Here is a 21,891-nt window from a genome sequence, read left to right as displayed (position 1 = left end):
AGTCTATTTGCTCGTCTGAGTGTCAAAGCTTCAACAATATTTGAAAGTACTTTTAACATATCGGTTAGTTCCTGCAGTCACAATGATCAAGTCTCGTGGATGGCATAATTGTTGTATTTTGTGTTGAAATGAAGGTCGGGTTCACCATCTATTTGATGTGATCGAACACCGTGGCCTTGAAGAGGTCCGCGACCTTCACATCGAGAGTGCATTGGCGCTGTGTTGGGGGGGCCATGGTCGGTTGACAGAGCATGCATGTCTTTTTCAGCGCTTCCTTGATCTTCACTCACAGATGTTCAGTGCTCTACTTTGATTAATCAATTTATTGAGAACTCAAGGATTTATTCAGCTTCATAAAGAGTAAAGAGTAACTTAACATTTTTTCATTCCTCTAATCTTTGTTTTTTTTTTGCTTTTTAATTTGATTTCTTTCAGCACTCTGACAATTATTAAACAAGGAACTAGTTGTGACTTGTAGAACTGAATTACTCTTTGTAGATATTGGTTAATTTTAGGACATCATTTTAAATTGACTTAATTCCTGTGTGCACAAAGGTCAACCCACCCACTTTAGAATGACACTTCTGAATCGGGCCTCTTTCTTTCAGTTTATTGAGAAATAAGCAACATCTTTTGTTGCTGTGACAACTTTGCAGACTCCGCGGTGGCTAGCAGTGCAAAGCAGATGCTCTAGGGAAGCGTTGGCTGTTGTTGATGAAATACTCAACCACAGGGGTTGCTGCCCTTTTGCGAGGGGTTGAAATATCGTAACTTGTGCCATACGTTGTTATATTTTCTCAATCTTGTTTCAAAATCATGGACTCTACTGAGGCTCATACAGTGCTGTCTAACAGAAGAAACACAGTGTTCCCAGTAGACTCTCAGCCATATTCAGAACCGAGAATGTGTTCAATTATATTTGAGACAAGCTGACTGTAATTAGAAAGCTGTAAAGTGGAAAGATATCAGGAATAAGTCAGAATTAGTCTAAGCTGACTAGTAATAGTCACGTGTGGGAAGAACATGTGTGAATTAAGGCTCTTCGGGGGGGAATAAGAAAATAATGCATAATGTCAGGAAAATGTATAGCACGTTTTAATTATGTATTCCTATTTTCCAGAATCCAAACATGCATGACAGCTGATAGTAAATTACATAGTGTGCATGTATTCAAACCCAGTTAATTCCCAGTCAGGTAATACGTGTACGTAGTGTACGTATTAGATTGGGCTTTATGCACGCGCAGTGCATTGAAAGGCGAACAATCCGCTGAACGAGACGGATGGGCTGTGAGCTTGTCAAGCCATGATGCATTGTGTACATAGTGGGAAATGGGTAGTCTTCATTTGAAAGTCAATGCCAAAGCTTAGACGTGCTCCAGGGAATTTAAAACCACGAGCTAAAGTTATGATGACACTCCCCGGGGAGGTCCGGAGAAAACTTCCAGACGGCTTCTGTCTCCTGTGCTTTCAGATAAATAAGACTTGGGACTATTTCACTCAAACATGCAGCCTCTTACCCTCACACACAATGACTTGCACTGTAAAGCCTGTACAATGACATGCACGTAATAGAGTGGGTGAACCAATTCCACAAAAATATAGCTCACCTTTTCCAATACAAATCTGTTTTGCTTTCAGGCTTTTATTGGGAGAACTTTCACTTCGGATAACGGTATGTGAACAAGTAATTTCCAGTTCATCAGGTACAACTCGCTAACACGTATGCAGTTTAATCATATGAATGGAATGTCGAGACATGGAACTGTTTCCACATTTCACTGGTACAAAAGAAGATGAGGATTGTTATTAGATGTTATGGTGACATGGTGTGTCGTCGCAGCTTGCTGGGAAGAGAGCGGACACTAGCTCGGCTGGCTAATTAGCTACGTAGCTTGTCATATTCGAGAGCAGCGAGCACCGTTAGACCCGCCGCTGCTGCTGCCGTTGGACACCAGCCTGCCGCCCAGCTCGTTTTCTGTGGCCAGTGTAGTGTGAAAAGTACAGCGGAGTCAGCAAGCTAGCTAACGAGACAGCTGCAAGCTAGCTTATTAGTTGCACCAGCTACACTGGTGACAGAAAATGAGTCAACAAAGCAATGTGCCTTCCTGTCGCCTGTGACAAGTGTGTGGTTAAAGCATATATATGTATATATCTATATATATACATATATATTATGTACTCACCTCAGTGAGTCCACGACTTGCTGTAAGATTATACATGCGTTGGCCCGCTACAACGGTAGCAATTGCAACTTCAAGGTCATACTGCAGTTTTTGTGAGAACATTTTCAAAGAGATTCTTGATTAAATGTTACAATCATATTTGATTCACTGTTGCCTCCTTTCCATCTGTGTAATTTTTCATTGTTGCATCAAGCTTTACTAACAGTAATGGTGCACGAGATGGGGACTATTTAATACAGGAAAGCCACAGTTAGGAGGTTTAGGAACTGAACTCCGAGGCTCCTGATAAGGTTACTAATGAGTCAGTAGTCGAAAGGAATACAACTGGAAAGTTATTTGTATGCGTTGAAGTCGTGACTGATCATAATTAGTTGGATGTCTGCAAGGAGCTGTGCTGCAAAGCGTCAAACTTCTTAAAACTGTTCATATGCCTCTGACACAGCATCCTGCTAAAGTTAGTCTATTAATAACCAATTTAACACCGGGACGCCGCAAGGAACTTGATTGATTGTACTAGCAGGTATCCACCTAGTGTGGCTGAAACAGTGGAGAGCAGCAGCTTCCGGCAGGGCTCCAATACCTGGATCTGGAGAGAATGAATATGGATGGTCACATTAAAGAGGCAATAAGTAAGATTCTTACTGCCCCGTAGCACAAAACGACCATTATATATGTCTGCAGGGGGTTGGTAAGTCTATTGATGATTAACAGCGTTTTAACAATTACTTTGCCAGGTTCAGGAGATCTTTTGAATTTCTCCAACTCTCATATTTTTTAATTTAAACTCCCTGCACCACTGGATTATCAAAGCACTTTCAATACTCCCTTCTACGCTGAGACAGGAGTGAGGGAATGGTAGACGAAACATTTAATTTACAAAGGCTAATGGCTTTGTTCTGACAGAAAATAGAGTGAAGACCAGGGCTTAAACCGGCATGATTATTCTGGCTGTTGCATAGAACTTGTTCGTACATTTCTTTGTAGATATTTCCTTTAAATATTTGCTCTTTTAAGCTGCTTCATTTATTTTACTTGTGAAAATATGACTTTAATGGATGGGTAGAGAAGGTGGGCGTAATTATAACCGTCGTCTTTGACAAAGTACAGATTTTTTTACATGTCAATGTCTCTAAATTAAGTAGAAAAGTCTGGAATATGGGTGTTGAATTTGGCAGACAATTCTATGTACAAGCCTTTGATGTTTGTTCTTTTAATTGAACATTTATATTTTCCTCAGCATGAATGTGCACAGTTTTTCCATATCGATTCAAGAAAAAACCAAAATAAAAGCCCAGAGTTTTCAAGGCAGAAAATGTGGAGGGAATCTGCAGGTAGCTCAGAAAGGCAATACAAGTCACAAAGTCAGAAAAAAAATCAAAGTTTCAGCGCTTTCGTCCGACACATCACAGCGTCGAGCTGCTCTGCCAGCACGACCTCCTGACCTCCAGGGAAATATCACGTGGGCCCACAGAGCTGCCACAACAGTGCCATTGTTGTCTGGCTCGGTGTCACTCCAGAAGAACAAGGAAAGCGGGGTCACCATCCCGCTGTCAGTCATCTCTTCCGCTGGAGGATGATGAGCAGGCGCTGGTGGCTTGACACTGCTTGGAAAAGTATAAAGCTCGGTGTCTGGGCGTGAAAAAAAAAAAAAATCAACAAGTCGAGTCAAATTTATTTATAAAGCGCTGCTAACAAAGGTTTTTCTTTTTGTGACTTGACGCACAAAGAACTGAAGGCGTAAACGCAGAGCGACGACGAGGGATGAAACCTAAGAAGGAGCAAACACCTTGCCGATTTTAACATGAAGCTGGTGTGTGTGATGTGTTTGTCTATTTGTGAGAGCGCCAGCTTTTCTGTATTTCCTGCATTTTTACTACCTTGGTCATCGCGGTTTCTGGAACACAGACCTTTCACAGGGCTTGTTTTGTTTACTTCATTTTTTTGTAACAGCGCGCGCGATGAATTATTGAAAATGCACTTATGTCGGAGGCGAAAATTGAATATTGTCTCTTAAATAAATATGTTTGGGCTGCAGCGCCGCGAGGAAACTGTTTAAGATGTAATCTCACCACTTCATCACAGTTGCTTGACTTAGACACTCAGACTAATTAATCCAAAGCCCTCACTTTAATTGCCTTAATATATTGGCTCTCTGTCTTCTTTATCTCGATGTTCTCATGACGTCTATTTCCCCTTAATTGATTCGAAAGGAGATCTAATCTCCTCGCCGAGCGCCGGGCACGTATCGATAGCTTGAGTTTATACCCGCGACAGTTTTGCGTTCCCCATTGTCTACACTAATTACTGCACACTTGATGTATTGTCTCGGCGAAGCGGTGTTGGACTTCCAGAGGTCTCCGATTAGAGCACTCAACCTTTTCTTTTCTTTCTTTTTTTGACAGGAAAAGACCAATGAAGACAGCCAGATGGTGGTCGGCGGCAATTTTACTGTTGGGCCTCGCTGTGCTCGGCGCAGACGGGAGACCCAACAAGGAGGGACTCCGGTCGCCGCTCTATCGACCGGTCGTGAGATTCCGACACAAGGTATTGATCGACGCCCTTTTTCATTTCGCCATCCATAACAAGATCGCCTATGCGCTTTTGCCAAGTATGAAACTAATTACAGTGGTCGCTTTTCTTCTTCCATCGGATGACTTCTGCCGTGTTTGTTGTTGTTGTTTTTTCTGAGCCACTGAAAAATACTTGATGAATCATTAACCCTCCCTCGGTGCCAGGGGACCGTCTTTTCAAAGACGAAATCGGATTTATGCGAGGCACAGCTGAGCTTTTGAGTGAAGGGAGGAGGTTTGCATTTCATTTTTAACTCAGCGTTGAAGATAAAAGATACAAGTTAATGCTTATTCACACGCGGCGGATCTGCTGTTTTTATTAATCGCTTACCCTGCATCTCAAGGAAGTTACTTCTTTTTCTCTCTCACTGTGCCCCAAAACAACCGAGTAAAAGATATGGATCAGTTAAGAGTCAGACTGGGATAGAAATCGACTGTTTCTGGCAGACAAGGGAAATCAAAATGTTTTGCCTAGATGCCTTAGTCGGATTGTGGTCCTTCATTACACTTTTCCCATAAGCCTCTTTTACAGTTTTGTTCGCTATAGCAAACACACATCTCCTCTCTATGAAATCCATGATGCAAAATTAGCGGTGACAATACCTGCTTTTATTTGAAGGCAAATGCTTCTGCTTCTTATCAGCCACAGATGCTCTGGAAATAGTGTGTGTAAAGGAAGTGAAGAGATTTAAACTTCAATACCTCCGCCCCCTCCAAAAAAAAAAAAAAAAAATCCTGTAATATGATCTCGGTAAACTGCGGAGATAGCACTTCTGCCAGAGTGGGATGCTTTATTCCAAACGGGAAGAGAGAGAGAGAGACACGAACTGCCAAGACAATCTTAAAGGGCCAGATCGCAGTTTTTTTTACCTTCATCTCTATGTACATATAGAGCATGTGCATTTCACCATTGTCGTGTTAATACTTTTTACTACAGATCAAGATCTGACATATAGTTTGGTTGAGCAGAATTCAGAAGAAAAGAAGCTTTGTAGATGTCAGTGTCTCACGGTTTCATCTTGGGAAGTGAATGCGTTTACGGTCCTGATGGATAAAAAGGTTTCTTTCTCTAGCTTGTGTTCTCCCTTTTAGGTGAAGGATTCCGGGTTATAGATTGAGCGTTTTCGATACCATCGAGTGTAACTGATTGTCCTGCTACCGAACTTGTATTTTTTTGAATCCACAGTTGCAGAGATTGCCTCAAAAACATAATTCCTCGCATTGTTGTGGGTAAAAACATCTTCCAGAATAATGTTAATTTTAGAGGTACGGCTGTTTAATAAAAATTTTAAAAAAAAGGTTGTGAAAAGATTTCGAAGGTTGTGTGAATAGTGCATTACCTCCTTTTGTATCAAACAGTTTATTATCTGTTGTTCAAACCAGACTTATGTTCTCTTTTATTGGTCGGGGGGTTGGAAGCAGAGTGACTTCTAATAATTAAAGTAATGTACGGTCCACATGTGGCTGGAATTTGACGAGGAGCTACAAAAATGATGTATGTGTTTTTCCACTCCAATCAAATGAATAGTGCCTACCGATGTTATTACATCGGAGGGGGAAAGTGTCATTACAGCATCTGCATACCATTACAATTCATCGTGTGAGAGGACAGAGGTAAACCGCCGCTCATCTATCCGCCTGTCAAAAGAGAAGCTGTGGAAATGTACAGCCCCTCTGCTGAAGATGATGGCCACGTTGCCAAAAATATGTCATCGGCCTTTTTTTGTTGCTGAAGAGAATCTTCTCTCCGCCGCCCGTCGGGTCATCCACTTGTCAATGCTGTTTTATTGAGCAACGTTAGCTAACATGGCTTACAGCTCGGAATACATTTCTCTCATTTTTACTCCGGTTTAAAAAAAAATCACAGCAGTTATAAGCTCCTTAACAATCGCGTTTTGCGTCACACCTTTTTGATCGAGTCCCTCTCAAGTGTACCACTAATGGAACGCGATGTTTTATTTCTGAGTGACACGATTGCACGGGCGCATTTTCCGCGTCTGCACAAAATGTGCCGAGCGTCCCTTGAGCGCACCGCCGCGAGCCTCCGATATATATACGCCTGTGGCCGTGGTAACATTGAAGGACGGCCGTTTGACAAGGGTAACGGGATCGGACTCGGACCTTTTTTTATAAGCTTTTCCTCACAAAGACTTCAATCGCCACGAGGCGCTCGGCCACAAACGGCTGGTCACGTGGTCTAGCCGGTAATTCCCGTGGTATTGTTTCAGAAAATTCACTGTGAAATCCTCCGCATTGGGGGTCGGGAAAAGGACACCGATCCCGGGCCACCAGAATCCAGTCCTAATTATAATTCATCGCTATGGGAATACCGCTTAAAAGTTACTCGGTCTGTAGCTTCTATTACATTGGGATTTTATTTCATACAGTCTAGCTCTTTCTCACGCCGATTTTCGGGAGAGAGGGATGGAGAGACCGGATGGAGAGAGGGATGGAGAGACCGGATGGAGAGAGGGATGGAGAGACCGGATGTGTAACGGGCGGTGGCCGGACTTCGTCTGGCACGAGGGACAAAAAGAAAAGGCAATTTCTGGGAGTTCGTCGCTCTGACATCAAGCTGTTATGTCAGGACAAACAAAATGGAGGCAAGGGCAACTGTGTGAAAAGCCCCATCCATCCAGGGCTGGCTTGGCCACATGGCAAAGATTAACAGGGGATGAGAGAGAGAGAGAGAGAGAGAGAACGAGGGGGAGGTTGGGCCGCGCAAATGAGATTGAGATAAAGAGCCGGGGAATTTGAGAAATTACAAGAACACATCGTAAAATTCACAAGAGCTTAATGTACAGTCGCTCCAGTTAAAGCTGCAATCGACAATGTGTGGCTCAAATGTGACTGTCGGCATGACTTCCACCCCCCCAGCTGGTCAGTGTTAGCCCCAAACCTTGTCAGTCATCTTGATGAGCTGTCTACTTCCAAATGGCAGCCAGCCGGAGGCTGAGGTAACCGGCCTCTGTAAAGCCTCCACGGGGGCTGATGAAGCAGAACGCTGAATGGAGCCAATCTGCTGTAACAATAACAAGATGTCCATGTTGCTGTTAAAGTCTGTTCTGCTTGCTCTTCATTGTCTAGTTACTGTTTGATACTTGTTATTAATATGAGGACTTTTTTGAAAGAAAGGGTCAATGAAAGGGTCTTGGTTGGTACGGGTGTGTTGCCAATAGTAAAGACGGTGGACACATGTACTGGAGAACAAACACGGTATTTCGAAGTAAAATGGGAAGTTATATTTCAACATATCCTCATACATCGTATGAGGATATGTTGAAATATAACATCATTGTAATATAACATCTCCCAAAAAGCAACACGTGTCAATTGCCGCTCGTTACATGCATTCAGTTTTTTTTTTAAATACACTTCGCAGGAAAACTCCTTAGTTCGGTTAAGGGAAAAGCTCGTTGTTTGGCTTCAAATGAAAATCCGTGGAAGCGACTAACCACAAGTGACAAAAAGCTCGTTTTTTTCTTGTTAATTCTCGGTTCACGTGGGGGAACAAAACAGCTGTCTCCTGGCCGAAAGATCACTAATTGTTGGACCCAAGTACTTCCACTTCTTTATATCAAATAATTCCTTGGATAGGATACAAACAAAATTCAGTGGGATGTTTACAGGAATTATTATTTTCCCTCGGAAACACATTGACAAACTCCCAACATGTGTTCAATTAATGTCACGTTTTGACCTCCACTGAGAGGGACTTTCCAACTAATGTATCCTGTGTTCTTTATTGATCGTGAAGTAAACCGTACAATAACTGCATTGTCTTTTGGTCCGTTGACGGAGGCGCTCGCATCGGCCCGAAGCCCACGCGGGTTGAACCAAGTTCAATGTTGCCGGGTGCCCCGTTCATCAGCACCCCTGCTGTCCACCTGCCACATTGAAATGAACGAGGGGGAGCCGGCGTAGGCAACCATCCATCCGTATGAACTCACAGATGGATGCAGCCTTGCCGATCGGGCCCCCGTCTTACTGTAAATCCCTCTCTCTCTCTCTCTCTTGTCATGCAGGTGTGTTACAATTTGCAGTTATACGTTTCGAGTTGGAAGTGCAACTTGGGAGTGGACGGTGAAGGACGAGTGAGGGATGTGAGACCTGAAGCAGGGGAAGGAGAGGGGAAAGAGGGGGGGGTTTGAGAGATGTGGGCGGTCAGCCAGCGAGCCGTGACCGGGGAGGAGGGGGGGGGGCAGATGAACCTCAGGTTGTTCAGCTGGGTGCTTCATCGTCTTCCCCCCCCCAGAGTCTCGGGGCAGCAGAGACGGGCGCCGCCAGTGGCCCCCGTGGGAAATCACTCTCTTCAAACAAATGAAGTGTGAACACTGTCTGCCATATGCAAATAGGCCCCATTTGACATCTTCCCTACCCGTAGTGTTCATCCTGAATGTCACCACCTCCTCCTCCTCCTCCTCCTCCTCCTCCTCCGGAGGGAAGAGGGATACGAAGAATGTCACGGAGCCACAGGTGCCTCCTGTGATTTCTATTTTTTTGTCAAACATCTCGAAAGGTGATTGTTATCAGATCGCCATGTTTGACTTGGTTGTCTTTTTTTAGTTTTTCATAATATCATCTGAGCTTGTTTCAAAATGGATACGCTGGTAGTAGAGCTGGTGTTTCTTCACCTGGGGGGATGTTTCCAGACATCAAGGTCATTCAAAGTTGAATAGTCTAGGACTGGTTTGGCTCTGAATATGAAATGATTTATTCCAAACTTATACAACCCCTATTCATGTTTTTACTCTTTTTAGTGCTGAAATGGAAAGTTTATTAATGGATGAGTTGATGAAACAGTTTACCAAACAATTTACCAAAATCTATTAACTGTTGAAGTACATTCTCACTCATAAAAGGAGAACACAATGTGTGACTTTTACGGATTAATTTTCACCTTTCTACCTTTGTGCAAAGTATCCAATTTGAAGACAATCATTCAATCAATATATCTATTAAAAAGGTAATTGAGAGAGAAATCAATTAGAGGATTGTCGACAGCTGGACGATTATGGGAAATTAATCAAATTGCGTTTTTTCGATAGTGATTCAGTATCCAATTAAAAAGAAGAGTTCCATATCTTCTGTTATTCATCATACACGAGTAACACATCATTCTATAGTATGACCAACACAACACTGGATACAGTCAACATATAAACTGCATAAGCTTTGCCTACGATGAATTGACTAAGAATAACATATATATATTTAGCTTTTTGAATTTCGACAGACTCAAGTGATCTTTTTGTGTCCTATGATGTCGTTTCTTCATGCGCGTAACTCGTTATAAGTAAGTATTGTTACGATTCACGCGGTAGCAATGACACAGTGACATTAGAATGTGCACAAATAACAGTCCACAAAAAAGAGAAAATGAGAAAATACATGCACAAAGTACAAGTATGTTTACAGGGGTGTTTTGTTGTTTCTCTTTTAACCATGATTTAATACCTCTATTAAAAACAGCAGTTATTAATGCAAGTGTACGGACTTCGGTGTCTTAATGAAACTATAAGGACGACGATATGGTGTGAATGGCACAGACAGTGATACACGAGGTAGAATTAGGTTGAATTAGTCAAGATGCATTTCTTTTTTTAATGAGATCTCTTGAACAAGAATATATTATTATCCATACATGTGTTAAATACTTTAAACGCATTGCATACTGCATAATTGACCGAGAATCAAACCCAAGCATGTTTAAATAAGAGAATACATATGTTCTTTGCAAACTCCGGGTTGGGGTAATCTGCTATTTTTCCGTCGCGGCCCCCTGTTCCTTATTGACCGCGGACCCGTTGCATAATGCATCTTCTCTATGACAACCGGCGCGCTCGAGTTTGAATGTTTCCGCACAAAAGAACGAGAGAGAGATGAGCTATGCAGATTCCACTGTGGAGAAATCAAATATTAATGCCTCTTTCTTTCTTTAGTATTCATGGATTTTGGGGATTTTTTTTTTTGTGGAGAGCAGCTACTCAGAATAATAGTCCCGATAACGCCGTTTTCTACAACCGTCATCTATATGCACGCTCCGAATGCAGCTGGTTTTTATAGTGCACCTAGTCAAGTGGTCATGGTTATTTGCTCTTTTTTTATGTGTTTCTACACTGTGATTTCCATTAATTCTTTTTTTTTTGTTTTTTTGGTCAAACAGTTCAGTTTCGGTTCGCTGAGTGAGGAAAAAATGAAAACCGCAAATGTGTTCAAGTGGTATTTATGGACATTGAGGCTGAGAAAAAAGGATAAAAGTGAAAATGGATGAGTTAGAGGTACAGAATCTGAATCCTGTTTGAAAACAGTATAACAACAAGGACGTCCATGGTAAGATACGTGAGGGGAATAATGTAAAAAGACAAAAAAAAATTATAATTTGCAAGAGAAAAGATCATAAATTAAAAATAATCAAATAAACTGAAAATATCCTAGAATGTGAATAACGCTGCCTTTCACCGAACCGTAGAGAATCATCATGAACCCTCTCGTCCTTCTATTCTGTATTCATAGCTCTCTTGTTAACGTTTTATTGCACAAAACTTTGTATTAATGCAAAAAAAAAAGAAGAAAAAATGACTCTGAGAAACCAGGCGAAAAGGATCATCAACCGTGCATGTAAATGAGCCAAATTACCACTTACGGTAATGGCATGTTAATATCTAACCTGAGTGCATCATTACTCTCCATTCAAACAGACGGCACTACATTCAGAGTCAGACGCGTTATTGAACTTCGAGGACCGAATGTCTAACGTACGATCTCCTTGCACAGAGTTGGATGCTCTAAGTAGTGAAACACAATGTATTTGGCACGGTTTTCACTCCCTCGGATGAAGCGATAACGTGATGCGGTGATCTCCTGGTTTATCTTAACTGTGATCTCTTCTCCTTGTTGTTCCTGCAGGATGGGATCCCCGAGAGCTTGAGGATAAAGGGTGAGTTCACCATCTCTCATTTCCTCCTCTTTCCTAACTCTCTCCCTGTGACGTGCAATGTGCACGACCGGCGTCACGCAGAAACCACCAGATACAGAAAACACCTTTCACTACAAATAAACTCCGCTTTAGGAAATCCATAAGGTAGCATTTCCTTTCTTTCTTTTTTTTCTTTCTTCTTCCCTCAGCAGATAATTAATAATTTTAACAAACCGACCACGTCTGCGCTGTAAAACATTTGCCATGTTGGTCTCTCCGAGCGCATTGCAAGTTTTTCTTCAAGGTGGGAATCGAACGCACGAGCTAGTCGGTAGTTGAGAGACGCGTCGTGGCGTGTGCAGTAACATGCTTGAGTCACGACTAAGGTGTTGGACAACATCGATATTACCTCAACGTCGATATTAGATCATATCTCTTCAACTTGAGTGCGGGCGGTGGTCCAATGAGGCGGATGTCGACCTTCTCTGGCCACAGCATTTCTGTTTTCATCGTTTTTTTGCCAGATATATACGTTTTCAGTTACTTTACTTATATGGCGTCTTTAGAAACAGAGTTCACAAAGTTCTTTGACGGACACAATGAGCCAGAAAAAAAAAAAAAATATGTCAAATTAATTAATTAAGAGCAATAAGAGAGAAAAAGCAGTAAAAAGACGACATCACATATAAGCCAGTTGGTGGTGATAGAGGTTTTTGTTTGTAAACTCTATACAAAAATAGATTTGAATGAAGGATTTGTGCTTTTGGATCATTTTTGTACATTTAATAGTATCTTATTATATTTGTATCCCATTAACTAGTTATCCACGGTGGTAGTAGGTCGATTATGTTTTTACTGCATACACTAATATGTTCCTTTTGTAAAAGCTATGGGTTAAGAGTTATGCATCATATATTCACCTTTTAATAGCTGAGAAGGAATCAGAAAACAATGACTTGCATTTATTCACCACAGTCTAAACGTACAGATATATTATCATATATATTATTATGATATATTATATCAGTCACACACTCAAGCTCTCTCTCTCCCGTTTGACAGTCGCAAAGGTTGAGCACATAACCTCCGCACTATTCTAGTTATTCCTTAAAAAGGAGTTTACCACTTTCACTACGCATTCTAGTGAGAGAAAAAAAAAAACATCTTAAACATACATAATTCCCCCTTGCTTATGCCCGGCGGGGAGTCAATTTAGGGGCTCGCAATCCACCGGCGGAAACCCTGAATTAATTATCGTTTTTTTTTTTAGCTCTAATTTACATCTACTGTGAATGTCTCTCATTCCAAGCTCCCAAACATGTGGAACTTTGGCTCCTCTTCATTTTAAACCATTGTAAAAGTCGAATATCTTTACATTTTTGGCCTCTTGGTTTGACACGTATAAAAGTTATTTCAAGAATGTCCCCCTTGGACACTGGGGACGTTGTCATTTTCATCAACGATTGATTACTTTAAAAAAAGATGGATACCTTCATCTTTTAATGGACGGGACCATTAGCTGCAGCTGTAGTTGGCACCATTATCACCCAACCAGCTCCATCCGCCGGTGTGGCACAAAGGCAGGTGTGGAAGCACTAACGCGCCCCGGCCCTCTCACCTGGTTGACAGATGCATCTCATCTGTCAACCCCCTGTCACCTTTTCTAACGTCTTCTCCGTCTCCTCTAAAGAGTCAATGTCAGGCAAAAGGTGATCTCGCCTGCCCGACTCGTCTCCCTCTTAAGTGTTTGAGAGGGGGGGGCCGCCAAATGGACGTCTCCCCCATCTTTCTTCAGCCGGGGGAAGGTCGAAGCAGTAATTGCGGAGGAAGCATTACCATAAAGGGGCGGGCCCCGGCTGTCCGCTGTGATTCACTTTAATGCGCTACGTAAGCCGAGAGGGGGGGGGGGGGGGGGGGGGGGGGGGGGGGGGGGGGGGGGGGGGGGGGGGGGGGGGGGGGGGGGGGGGGTGGGGGGGGGGGGGGGGGGGGGGGGGGGGGGGGGGGGGGGGGGGGGGGGGGGGGGGGGGGGGAGGGGGGGGGGGGGGGGGGGGGGGGGGGGGGGGGGGGGGGGGGGGGGGGGGGGGGGGGGGGGGGGGGGGGGGGGGTGAGATCCTCACATTTGGGGCCGGATTTCAGCAAACTCCATTTTCCAGCCACCGATAACGAGAAGGCACGTCGACTTTTCAACGAAAATCATAAATAATTCACCCACTCTAACCCCCACCCCCCTACCCCGTAACATTGGAATCTTCTCATTATTACGCAACTGGAGTCATTTAGTGTTAAAAACAGCGATTTTTAACAAGCTGCATTTGGGAAATGGACATTTTCAAGGCCAAATGAGGAAAAGGTACGGGGGGGGGGGGGGTAAATATGTGTTTTTAAATACTCGCTTTAAAAACTGCGTACATTCGTTACGATATGCACTACAATTCGCCTATCTTTTAAGACTTCCATTTTAGAAGGTTTTAACATGCTTTGCTCCCTTAAAAATCAAAACAAGTTCGACCACACCCGTTTTATTTGGCGGTGTGTTTCCTGTCCCGTCTTGTTCCGTACTCAAAAACACGCATAATTGAATGTGTGCGATTGTGACTGTAATATTCCTTCGGCCTGTGATGGACCGGGCCACCTGGCCGGGGGAGTTCCTAACCCCAATATTTCACCTGACGCGCGCCGCTGCGACCCTGAAGAAGATGATTTTTATTCCGGCAAAATGGACGGATGGATATTTACGTTCTCACATTTAGTGTGGATGAGAAAACATCCACACTAACTGAATGTCAGCGCGGAGGAGACAAAGACAGACAAATGCCAGCCGTTTTTTTTCCCAGGGTGCTCCTGTAATTGGAGTCCCAGAACGAGCGCCACGCCACGCTAACCGGGCTTGTTATGCAGGCTGCGGCCAGACCTTGGGCCGCCGGTGAAATGCAATTTTATGGGATAAATAGAGCGATTTAGCCATAAATACCTGATGGAGATAGTCTTGCCTTCCTCATTACATGTAAGTAATGTCAGCGGTGGCAACACTGCGATGAAGGATGGCTGCGTATGGTGTGCAAACGAGAGACTCTGCCGGTGTTGTTGTTGTTTACTATTCAGTGACAGATTCGTTCATGTTCAGGTTAAAAGAAGCTTGTTCCCGAAATCGAGAAAACATTGTTTTGAATCTATGTTCCTTGTAATTGGGGTTGTTATGTGTCCTGAATATTCTGAATGACAGTAGTCTTTTAAAATGTATTTTCTTATCCTCACGATATCCTCAGTCGTGACCCCCATCATGCATTGGGGTCACGACTGCGTGACCCCAATGCATGATGGGAAACGCCTGGCTGTCCCCAGATCAGAGGGCCGATTGGCTCGTAGATTTGACAACAAATCCGATTGGTCTGTGAAATTGTAATATAAGGCTCGATGGTTGGCTATTATAGTCTCATGTTGTGCAATGAAGGTTTATTGTAAAACCATCGTGTGATTAATAAAAATAAAACTGATACAACAAACATCAAAACGCAGGCGGACATAACAAGAACAAAGGTTAACATATAGTACAAACATAAATAAATATTTACAAACACATACAAATCCGAATAAATCCGAACGAGGTCCGTAAACCTCGAGTAGCCGACAGATCTAAACAGGAAGTAAACGTTTCTTTGACTTCCTGTGAATTCTTTAAAAGGCGACTGAAAACTGTCACCGCAGTTCTTTGCCAACGCCTCACCACTCGATGCTCCATCACCATGGTTGCATTGTTGTACTTGACAGGGATGTAATTTACTTTACTGTAAATGCGGTGAGAAAAAAAAAAAAAATTGCCACTTTTAAATACCGTTATGTTTCATGAATATACCTCCAATGTTTTTAGATAAGATAAGATAAGATAAAATAATCCTTTATTAGTCCCTCAGTGGGGAAATTACAGGATTACAGCAGCATTGCTCACAGTAATAAGTAAAAAACAAGTAGTATAATAACAGAAATAAGATAGAGTAAAAACAAGAAGAATATTATATATACAGACGGAGTAGAAATAGAATAAAGTGTATAAAATAAATGAAAAAAAAATAAAATTAAATACATTTTGTTGCCATTATTGAAAACAACGTGACTGAAACAGCGTTTTAGTAACGTTTGTCAGTCAGGGGTTTCACCTTTTCGTTGTTGTTCGACTTTGTTGATGGTTTGGTCACACACACACGCACACACACACACACACACACACAGACAGTATGGTCGACACCTATGACATCGTAGTCACGTTGATGGAAAGCGGTATCAGGTGCGGTTGTCTTTATAGTATAGTTAAAACTCTAAACTCTACAAGTACATGGGCAAAGTATTGGACTCAAATCCCGATTCTGGTATTGGTGCCTCACGGTATGATTTTGATGATATTTTTAATACGCGTGTAATTCTGAGTGAGCCAGAAGTTTATTTTAGTACCGGAGGACGCATTTTAATCAAATCTTTTCATAACTGAACGACTAGCACAAAAAGGTCCACTGGGTGACTCCGTAGACTATCCCCAATAATATTATGGCACAGCCTTTTATGTTTGAACTCTGCACACGAGCAAACGTCTTGTTTTGTTGCCTAGCACCAATGTTTATGTTTCCCTAATCTACGCCGTCTCCCATTCTTTCATTTACTGACATAATATATCAATTTGTATGCATAGCAGCTGCCTCGCCCCCCCCCCCCCACCAGACCCAAGCCCGTCGACGAGTCACATTTGAATAATTCAGAGGCTGCAAAACACCGAGCTCTAAATTGTATATTAATTCTAAAATTACACACCACCCCTCTGAGCCCGGGTTACACTTTTAATAACTCATCACACGGCGGTGAATGCTGAGTCGCAATGCACTTTTTTTCCCCTCACGCAGAATCATTGGAAGACCCCCCCCCCCCCCCCCCCCCCCCCCCCCCCCCCCCCCCCTCCCCCCGTTGTTACATCTAGCCGTTCACTGTTTTGCGACAATGTAATTGCAACGGCTTTCATACGGCGAGTCTCGATCAAGTAGCCGTGTGTGGTTTCACAGAGTGAGCAGAGTCTTTTTTTCTAGGCGTGGAGAGAAGTCGCTTTTTTTTTTTTTTTAAAAGAGAGGCTGTGGGACTGCACTGCACCATCTGTGAGCACCATTGACAGGCTTAGATGAGTTGCCGAGTAAAAAAAAAAAAAAAAGCCTTTAGGATTTTCCTTTTTGAATCCCCACAGGAGTTCTCTCGCTAACTTTACAGGCCACTTATGCTCCTTGACCCACTAAGCCATAAGAGGATGGTTGTGTCTGGCCTAAATACGGTACAGTACAGCTCCGTGACCTGCTGCGGCTATACCTGTCATGGTCACGCTTGCACTTCAAAGAGCATTAGGCTGTGTTTGCACTGCAGGTCTTCACGCTCAAGTTTTTTGAATTATTGCCCGTACTTTTTTGGTCGATGACGGTACAAATCCTCGGCTACAGCTCTTAAATTATCTGATCGCAATACGACCGGCAAGCGATGTCAAACCACCAAAAGATGAATGTCACAACAGATTTGGTTGTTAACTCAACATTCTCCAATTCTTTGGGATGTATATTTCATTTAAGGAATGGTACAAAACAGGTTACGTAATGCAATCAGTCCCTGAACACACCTTGTTAGCTGAAGTGTTGACAATGCAGACCCACCTCCAAGGCACCGGCCCACGCATTCCTACAACATGTTAAATGGTTCAGAATGAGGTAATCAATAAAGCATGTCCGCAACTGTACTCAAAAGCCTTCACCCAGTGGGGTAGTTCTCTATAACTCGCTAAGTGTGACAAGAAAGCTTTCCATTTAAAGTCTGCACCTGGGTGAACTGACCCGTTGATACACCAGATACAACTCAGGGCTATATTTCTTCCATGCTGTGGATCGTTTGACTAACGCGGCTGTCACCACTAACATTGATAAAGTCTCCGTTCAATTTATTCTTGCCGTTGCTGTGCGTGCCGGGTCAACGGCTTAGCACACCTTGAACAAAAAGCCACATTTCCATGAAGAAGTTGTCGGTCAATTATTTTTGCTCAAAGGGTTTTTTTCAGTGCATCGTCAAATTAGTCCCTTTGATGTATGAAAAAGCTGGATGGATGAAAAAGATGGGGCAAAAGCATTTTTTTTGTATAAAACATTGGCGTCGCCCATTGGTTCCCGAAGAGCCAATGTGAAGCTCAAAGTGGGCAGCCTAATCCAAATGTGGCCCACCTAGCTCGAGGCTACCAAGCTAGCTAAGGCTAACACGGCTAACCAGCTGGACAATATGCTACTCTGTGTTGCCAGCCAGCTAACGGTAACTCTGTTGCCTTGGTGCTCCCGGTGGTTGGTTGGACCGGTGACATATAAATGAAGTAATAATACTAATGTTAGAAGTTCACTCACCCCTAAAAAAAAAATTTAGCACTTCAGAAACGGAGACTTCTATCAATTTATTTATTTGTCACTTAAAACCGTAAGGTAACGTTACTGAGAAATGCAATACCCTCAGCTTCTTCAATTAGTAAATTAACATTATTCACCATAAAGCACACCCCTTTCCTTGCCAGAATCCTCTGAGTCATGGTCGAATGCCACTGTCCCGATATTTCGGGATATAGGCATAACATTTGATATAATATCCCGCTGAAAACTGATGCATGCACTGAGGTCATCCAGCAGCATTTCCTGCTGCAGAGTGTTTATCGATGCACGTTGGATGTAATTAATAAAATGCTGAGTAGAAAAATTAAACTAAGTGTGTCCGTCTCCACAGTTAATCACCTGTTATTCGTCTGACAATATTGTTTTAGGCTTTAGAACGTAACCTGACGTGAAACAATCGCTCCGTACTTTTAAATCTTATCGCACCCCCATCGTCTTAAAATGGTTTGAAATCGACACAAGAGACACCACCCTAAAGGTTCCTGTACTTTCAGGAAGTAATATCCTTCCCAACCAGGGCCTTTTATGGGGTAAAACCCAACACCCTGCAGTTGAAACACTATGATTTCCTCAAAAGGGTCCTAGTCTCCGGGGAAAGGTGCTGCGGTCAAAAAGAAGCTACGACCATTAATAATGTTATATGTGTGCCTTGCACCTGTCATCTTCCCTGGGTTTTATGTGTTCGCCCAAAGTGTGCATGCTACATTTTCCTTGATTTTCCTTTCATATTGTGATGAGGTAAAGTTCTCTGTGGTACCTGCTCGTTAACTGCACTTCCCTCGGTCAGAAAGTCAGTTCCTAATAAGGGGTAAAGCAGCAGGAATCTGCATCCTCTGAACCCCCGGTTTAGTTCTCTATCAAAAGTTTCCTTTCTGGGCACAGGCTTTAATGAACTAATTGTTCAAATGGTGTTTCCTTAAATGCCAATTAAATTGGATAGCTCTGCTGCTCTCATCCCTGGATACACATTTTCAACGGTGAGTTAGCGGTTTGACTGCCTTTGCTCTCTAGTTTTTGAAGTCCAAAAGAAAATCCTTTTCAGCATCGGAAGAGCGCGTTCCACTGGAGTAGTTTTGGAACCGCTTCACTGAAAATTAATGGAAGACTGATTTCCTTGGACTTGCGTTGCTTTTTTGACGTCTTTGAAAACCAAATGAGCTTTCAGACTCCAGTCCTGTTATCGCTTCTGATGTCGAAAATGCACCGTTATCTCCAGAAAAAAAAAACCAAAACCTTCTGGGCTACATCATTTCTACAGATTTTTATTCCACACATTTTGAATCCCGATGACACGAAAAAAAAAGTTTAAATTCATAGTTATCACGTCTACTGAACATTGACTGATGGGATGTCCTAGCCCTCGACGTAATATACTGTAGTGCCATGCAATTTATGTTCAGCTCTTTAAATGCTTAATGAACTTGCTAAACTGCTTATTTAAAAATAATAACACGCACAAGGATAACAAAAATAAAGAGGGTGATGGGTGTCATGGCGATCATCAGCACTGCCAAAGGAAGCATGACGTGCCGCACACTTAGCAACATCAATAATATTACCATCGACAGTCATCTTCAGCGTGTAAATGAATCCCAGGATGTTGATGCCCGTATATATTTTGGCAAAAGCATATACGGAATATGTAGAATTAAATGGAGTGACAAATCTAATTGAGATTCATCAATACTTCTTAGTGATCTTCGAGAACCCGTGGTAGATAAGGATGAAGGCGTGCCAAAGGTCAACACAGTAATAGGAAGGAACACCATATGGAGGGACGGTTCCTGTTCTCAGACAAGATTAACTTTAATTGTACCTTCTTTTTTTTTTAAGACAAAATCTCTGTGAGAGATATTTTATTGTATGCTTTTGCACATTATTTCCAAAATGAAAAGGGACCTCTATGCTTTGCAGCTGAAAAAAAAAAGAAGTAAAGAACATTCTTATAGATTCCTCCGATGTCTTTATCCAACTCTTCCCAGGAGCTTGACGTAAATCGCCTCACAGCGGCGACGACAGCTTTAATATCTAAATTGTCTTTTTAGGCGAAAATTTAGGAAGCATGAATAGACCGTATGAGTGAAAACAGCTGAGGCCCGAGAGTCTCGAACACGCTCGGATTCCAAGATTATCTTGCGACGCAGCTTTTTTTGTTGCACTGTTTGCATGTAGAGAGATATAAAAAAAGGTTGATTTGACTGACAGTAGACTCTCGCCTTGTTGTATGCGTTTGTTCTCAGCAGGGGGGTTTAGCTCGTCGGTACCGTTGTGGGGAAAAACAAAAGAAAACACAACTGCAATTTTTGTTTTCGTCATGTTCTTTCTTCTGCTGCAATCATAGATGGTCTTCTTTGTGTTTCATCATGGCAAATACACATTTTTTCTATTTATTTTTTTTATATCATTTGCTGTTGTCAGACAGGAGCATTGTGTGCTTTAATCTGTTTTACTATTCAGTTCATGTCCTATATTTTGGGGACTCTGGAATTTATTCTCTATTGTCCCCTATTGAGTTTAAACGGCATAACCCTCTGAAGGCCATTCAACAAAAGCCTTGATGTCTCCCTTTAGCTCTTCAACCTGAGGCGGAACCATGACTTTCATCACAAAATAAAAAACGTTTGGACAAAGAAAACACTCATAATTGATTGCTGGGTACTAAAAAAAATAAGTCTGGATCTTGTGTTTTTATATTTTTAGTTTGGGAGTTCAACCTGCCAAAACCTCTGCTTCCTTTGCTAAAATCTATTTGTGTGGTCAAATATTGTGAACACGAAAGCCTTTCTATGATGCAAATTATTCACAGCTCAGTTGTTAACCTTCATACCCTCAAATCACTGACACTTCAGCGTTACTTTGAACCTGGAGCGAGCTCTTAATGCTTTGGACGAGAGTATTTAGCACTGAATGTTGCAATTACTTTGAGGGGGGAGATTCAATTCCACACCAAACCTGTTTTTTGTGTAAACATAATATGCGGTTTCGTAGATTTTCTTTTCCCATTAGCATTCCGCCACTTAAATGTCATCGTAAAGCTCGTCTTAATTTCGTCTATTCTATTGCTGCAAATCCACTGTATGGTAAAAAACACACATACTGTAAGAGGTGGGAAGGAACACAATTATTTTGGTCTTGTTACGACAATTGAATGCATTTTTTTGAGGATCCGTAGATTCCATTCTCGCTTAAGTTATATAACCTCTACAGGAGGTAGGCTTTGCAAAACAATTGAATACATGTAAACATCACAGCATCTGCTGAGGCACATTTAAGTGTTGATTATACTTCTATCTTTTCTTTATCGGGTTATTGTACAAACGGAAAAGAGAAGGTAACAGCGAAACTGCTTATTAGAGTGATTGGTATGCAGTGATCGATTTTTCTTCTATCTCGGCAACATTGTGTCCTCTAGAGCTTAAAAGTAATGCAAAAATAACGTCTATCTCGGCAAGTGGATGTTCAGAATTATTGAATGAAAAAAATAAATTGTATTTTGCATGCTAATAATGGGTATAGGGAGGAGATATTGGAGCTTATCCATTTCCCTTGAAAAGAAAATAGGACACAGCATCAGTTCCAGCGTTGGGGTTTCGGTAGGATGAATCCAGGTCCAGTATTGAATCAATTCCCTAATCTAATATAACTAAAGTGGAAGGTGTATCTGTCTGTATGAATGTCTACGGGACAGGCCCGTTTTGAACTGGCACCGCTTTATAGTTCAATTAAATTAGGTTTGGCTTTTAACATTTGTAAGGAGGTAAACGTACTAAT

General features: G+C 42.3%; 1 protein-coding gene across 1 annotated transcript in view; it reads left to right on the top strand.

Moving 5' to 3' along the window:
• fstl5 (follistatin-like 5) overlaps positions 1-21,891 on the top strand; it is a 159,167-nt gene that overhangs the window by 31,151 nt on the left and 106,125 nt on the right. The window contains 3 exon segments of the mRNA XM_034543006.1: positions 2,138-2,170; positions 4,586-4,729; positions 11,665-11,695. Of these exon segments, the coding sequence (XP_034398897.1) occupies positions 2,138-2,170; positions 4,586-4,729; positions 11,665-11,695 (208 nt within the window).

The sequence above is a fragment of the Cyclopterus lumpus genome, chromosome 10 (genome assembly GCF_009769545.1).
Source record: "Cyclopterus lumpus isolate fCycLum1 chromosome 10, fCycLum1.pri, whole genome shotgun sequence".
Lineage (NCBI taxonomy): Eukaryota > Metazoa > Chordata > Actinopteri > Perciformes > Cyclopteridae > Cyclopterus > Cyclopterus lumpus.
Note: the sequence above shows the minus strand (reverse complement) of the source record. Positions and strands in the feature narration are given on the sequence as shown.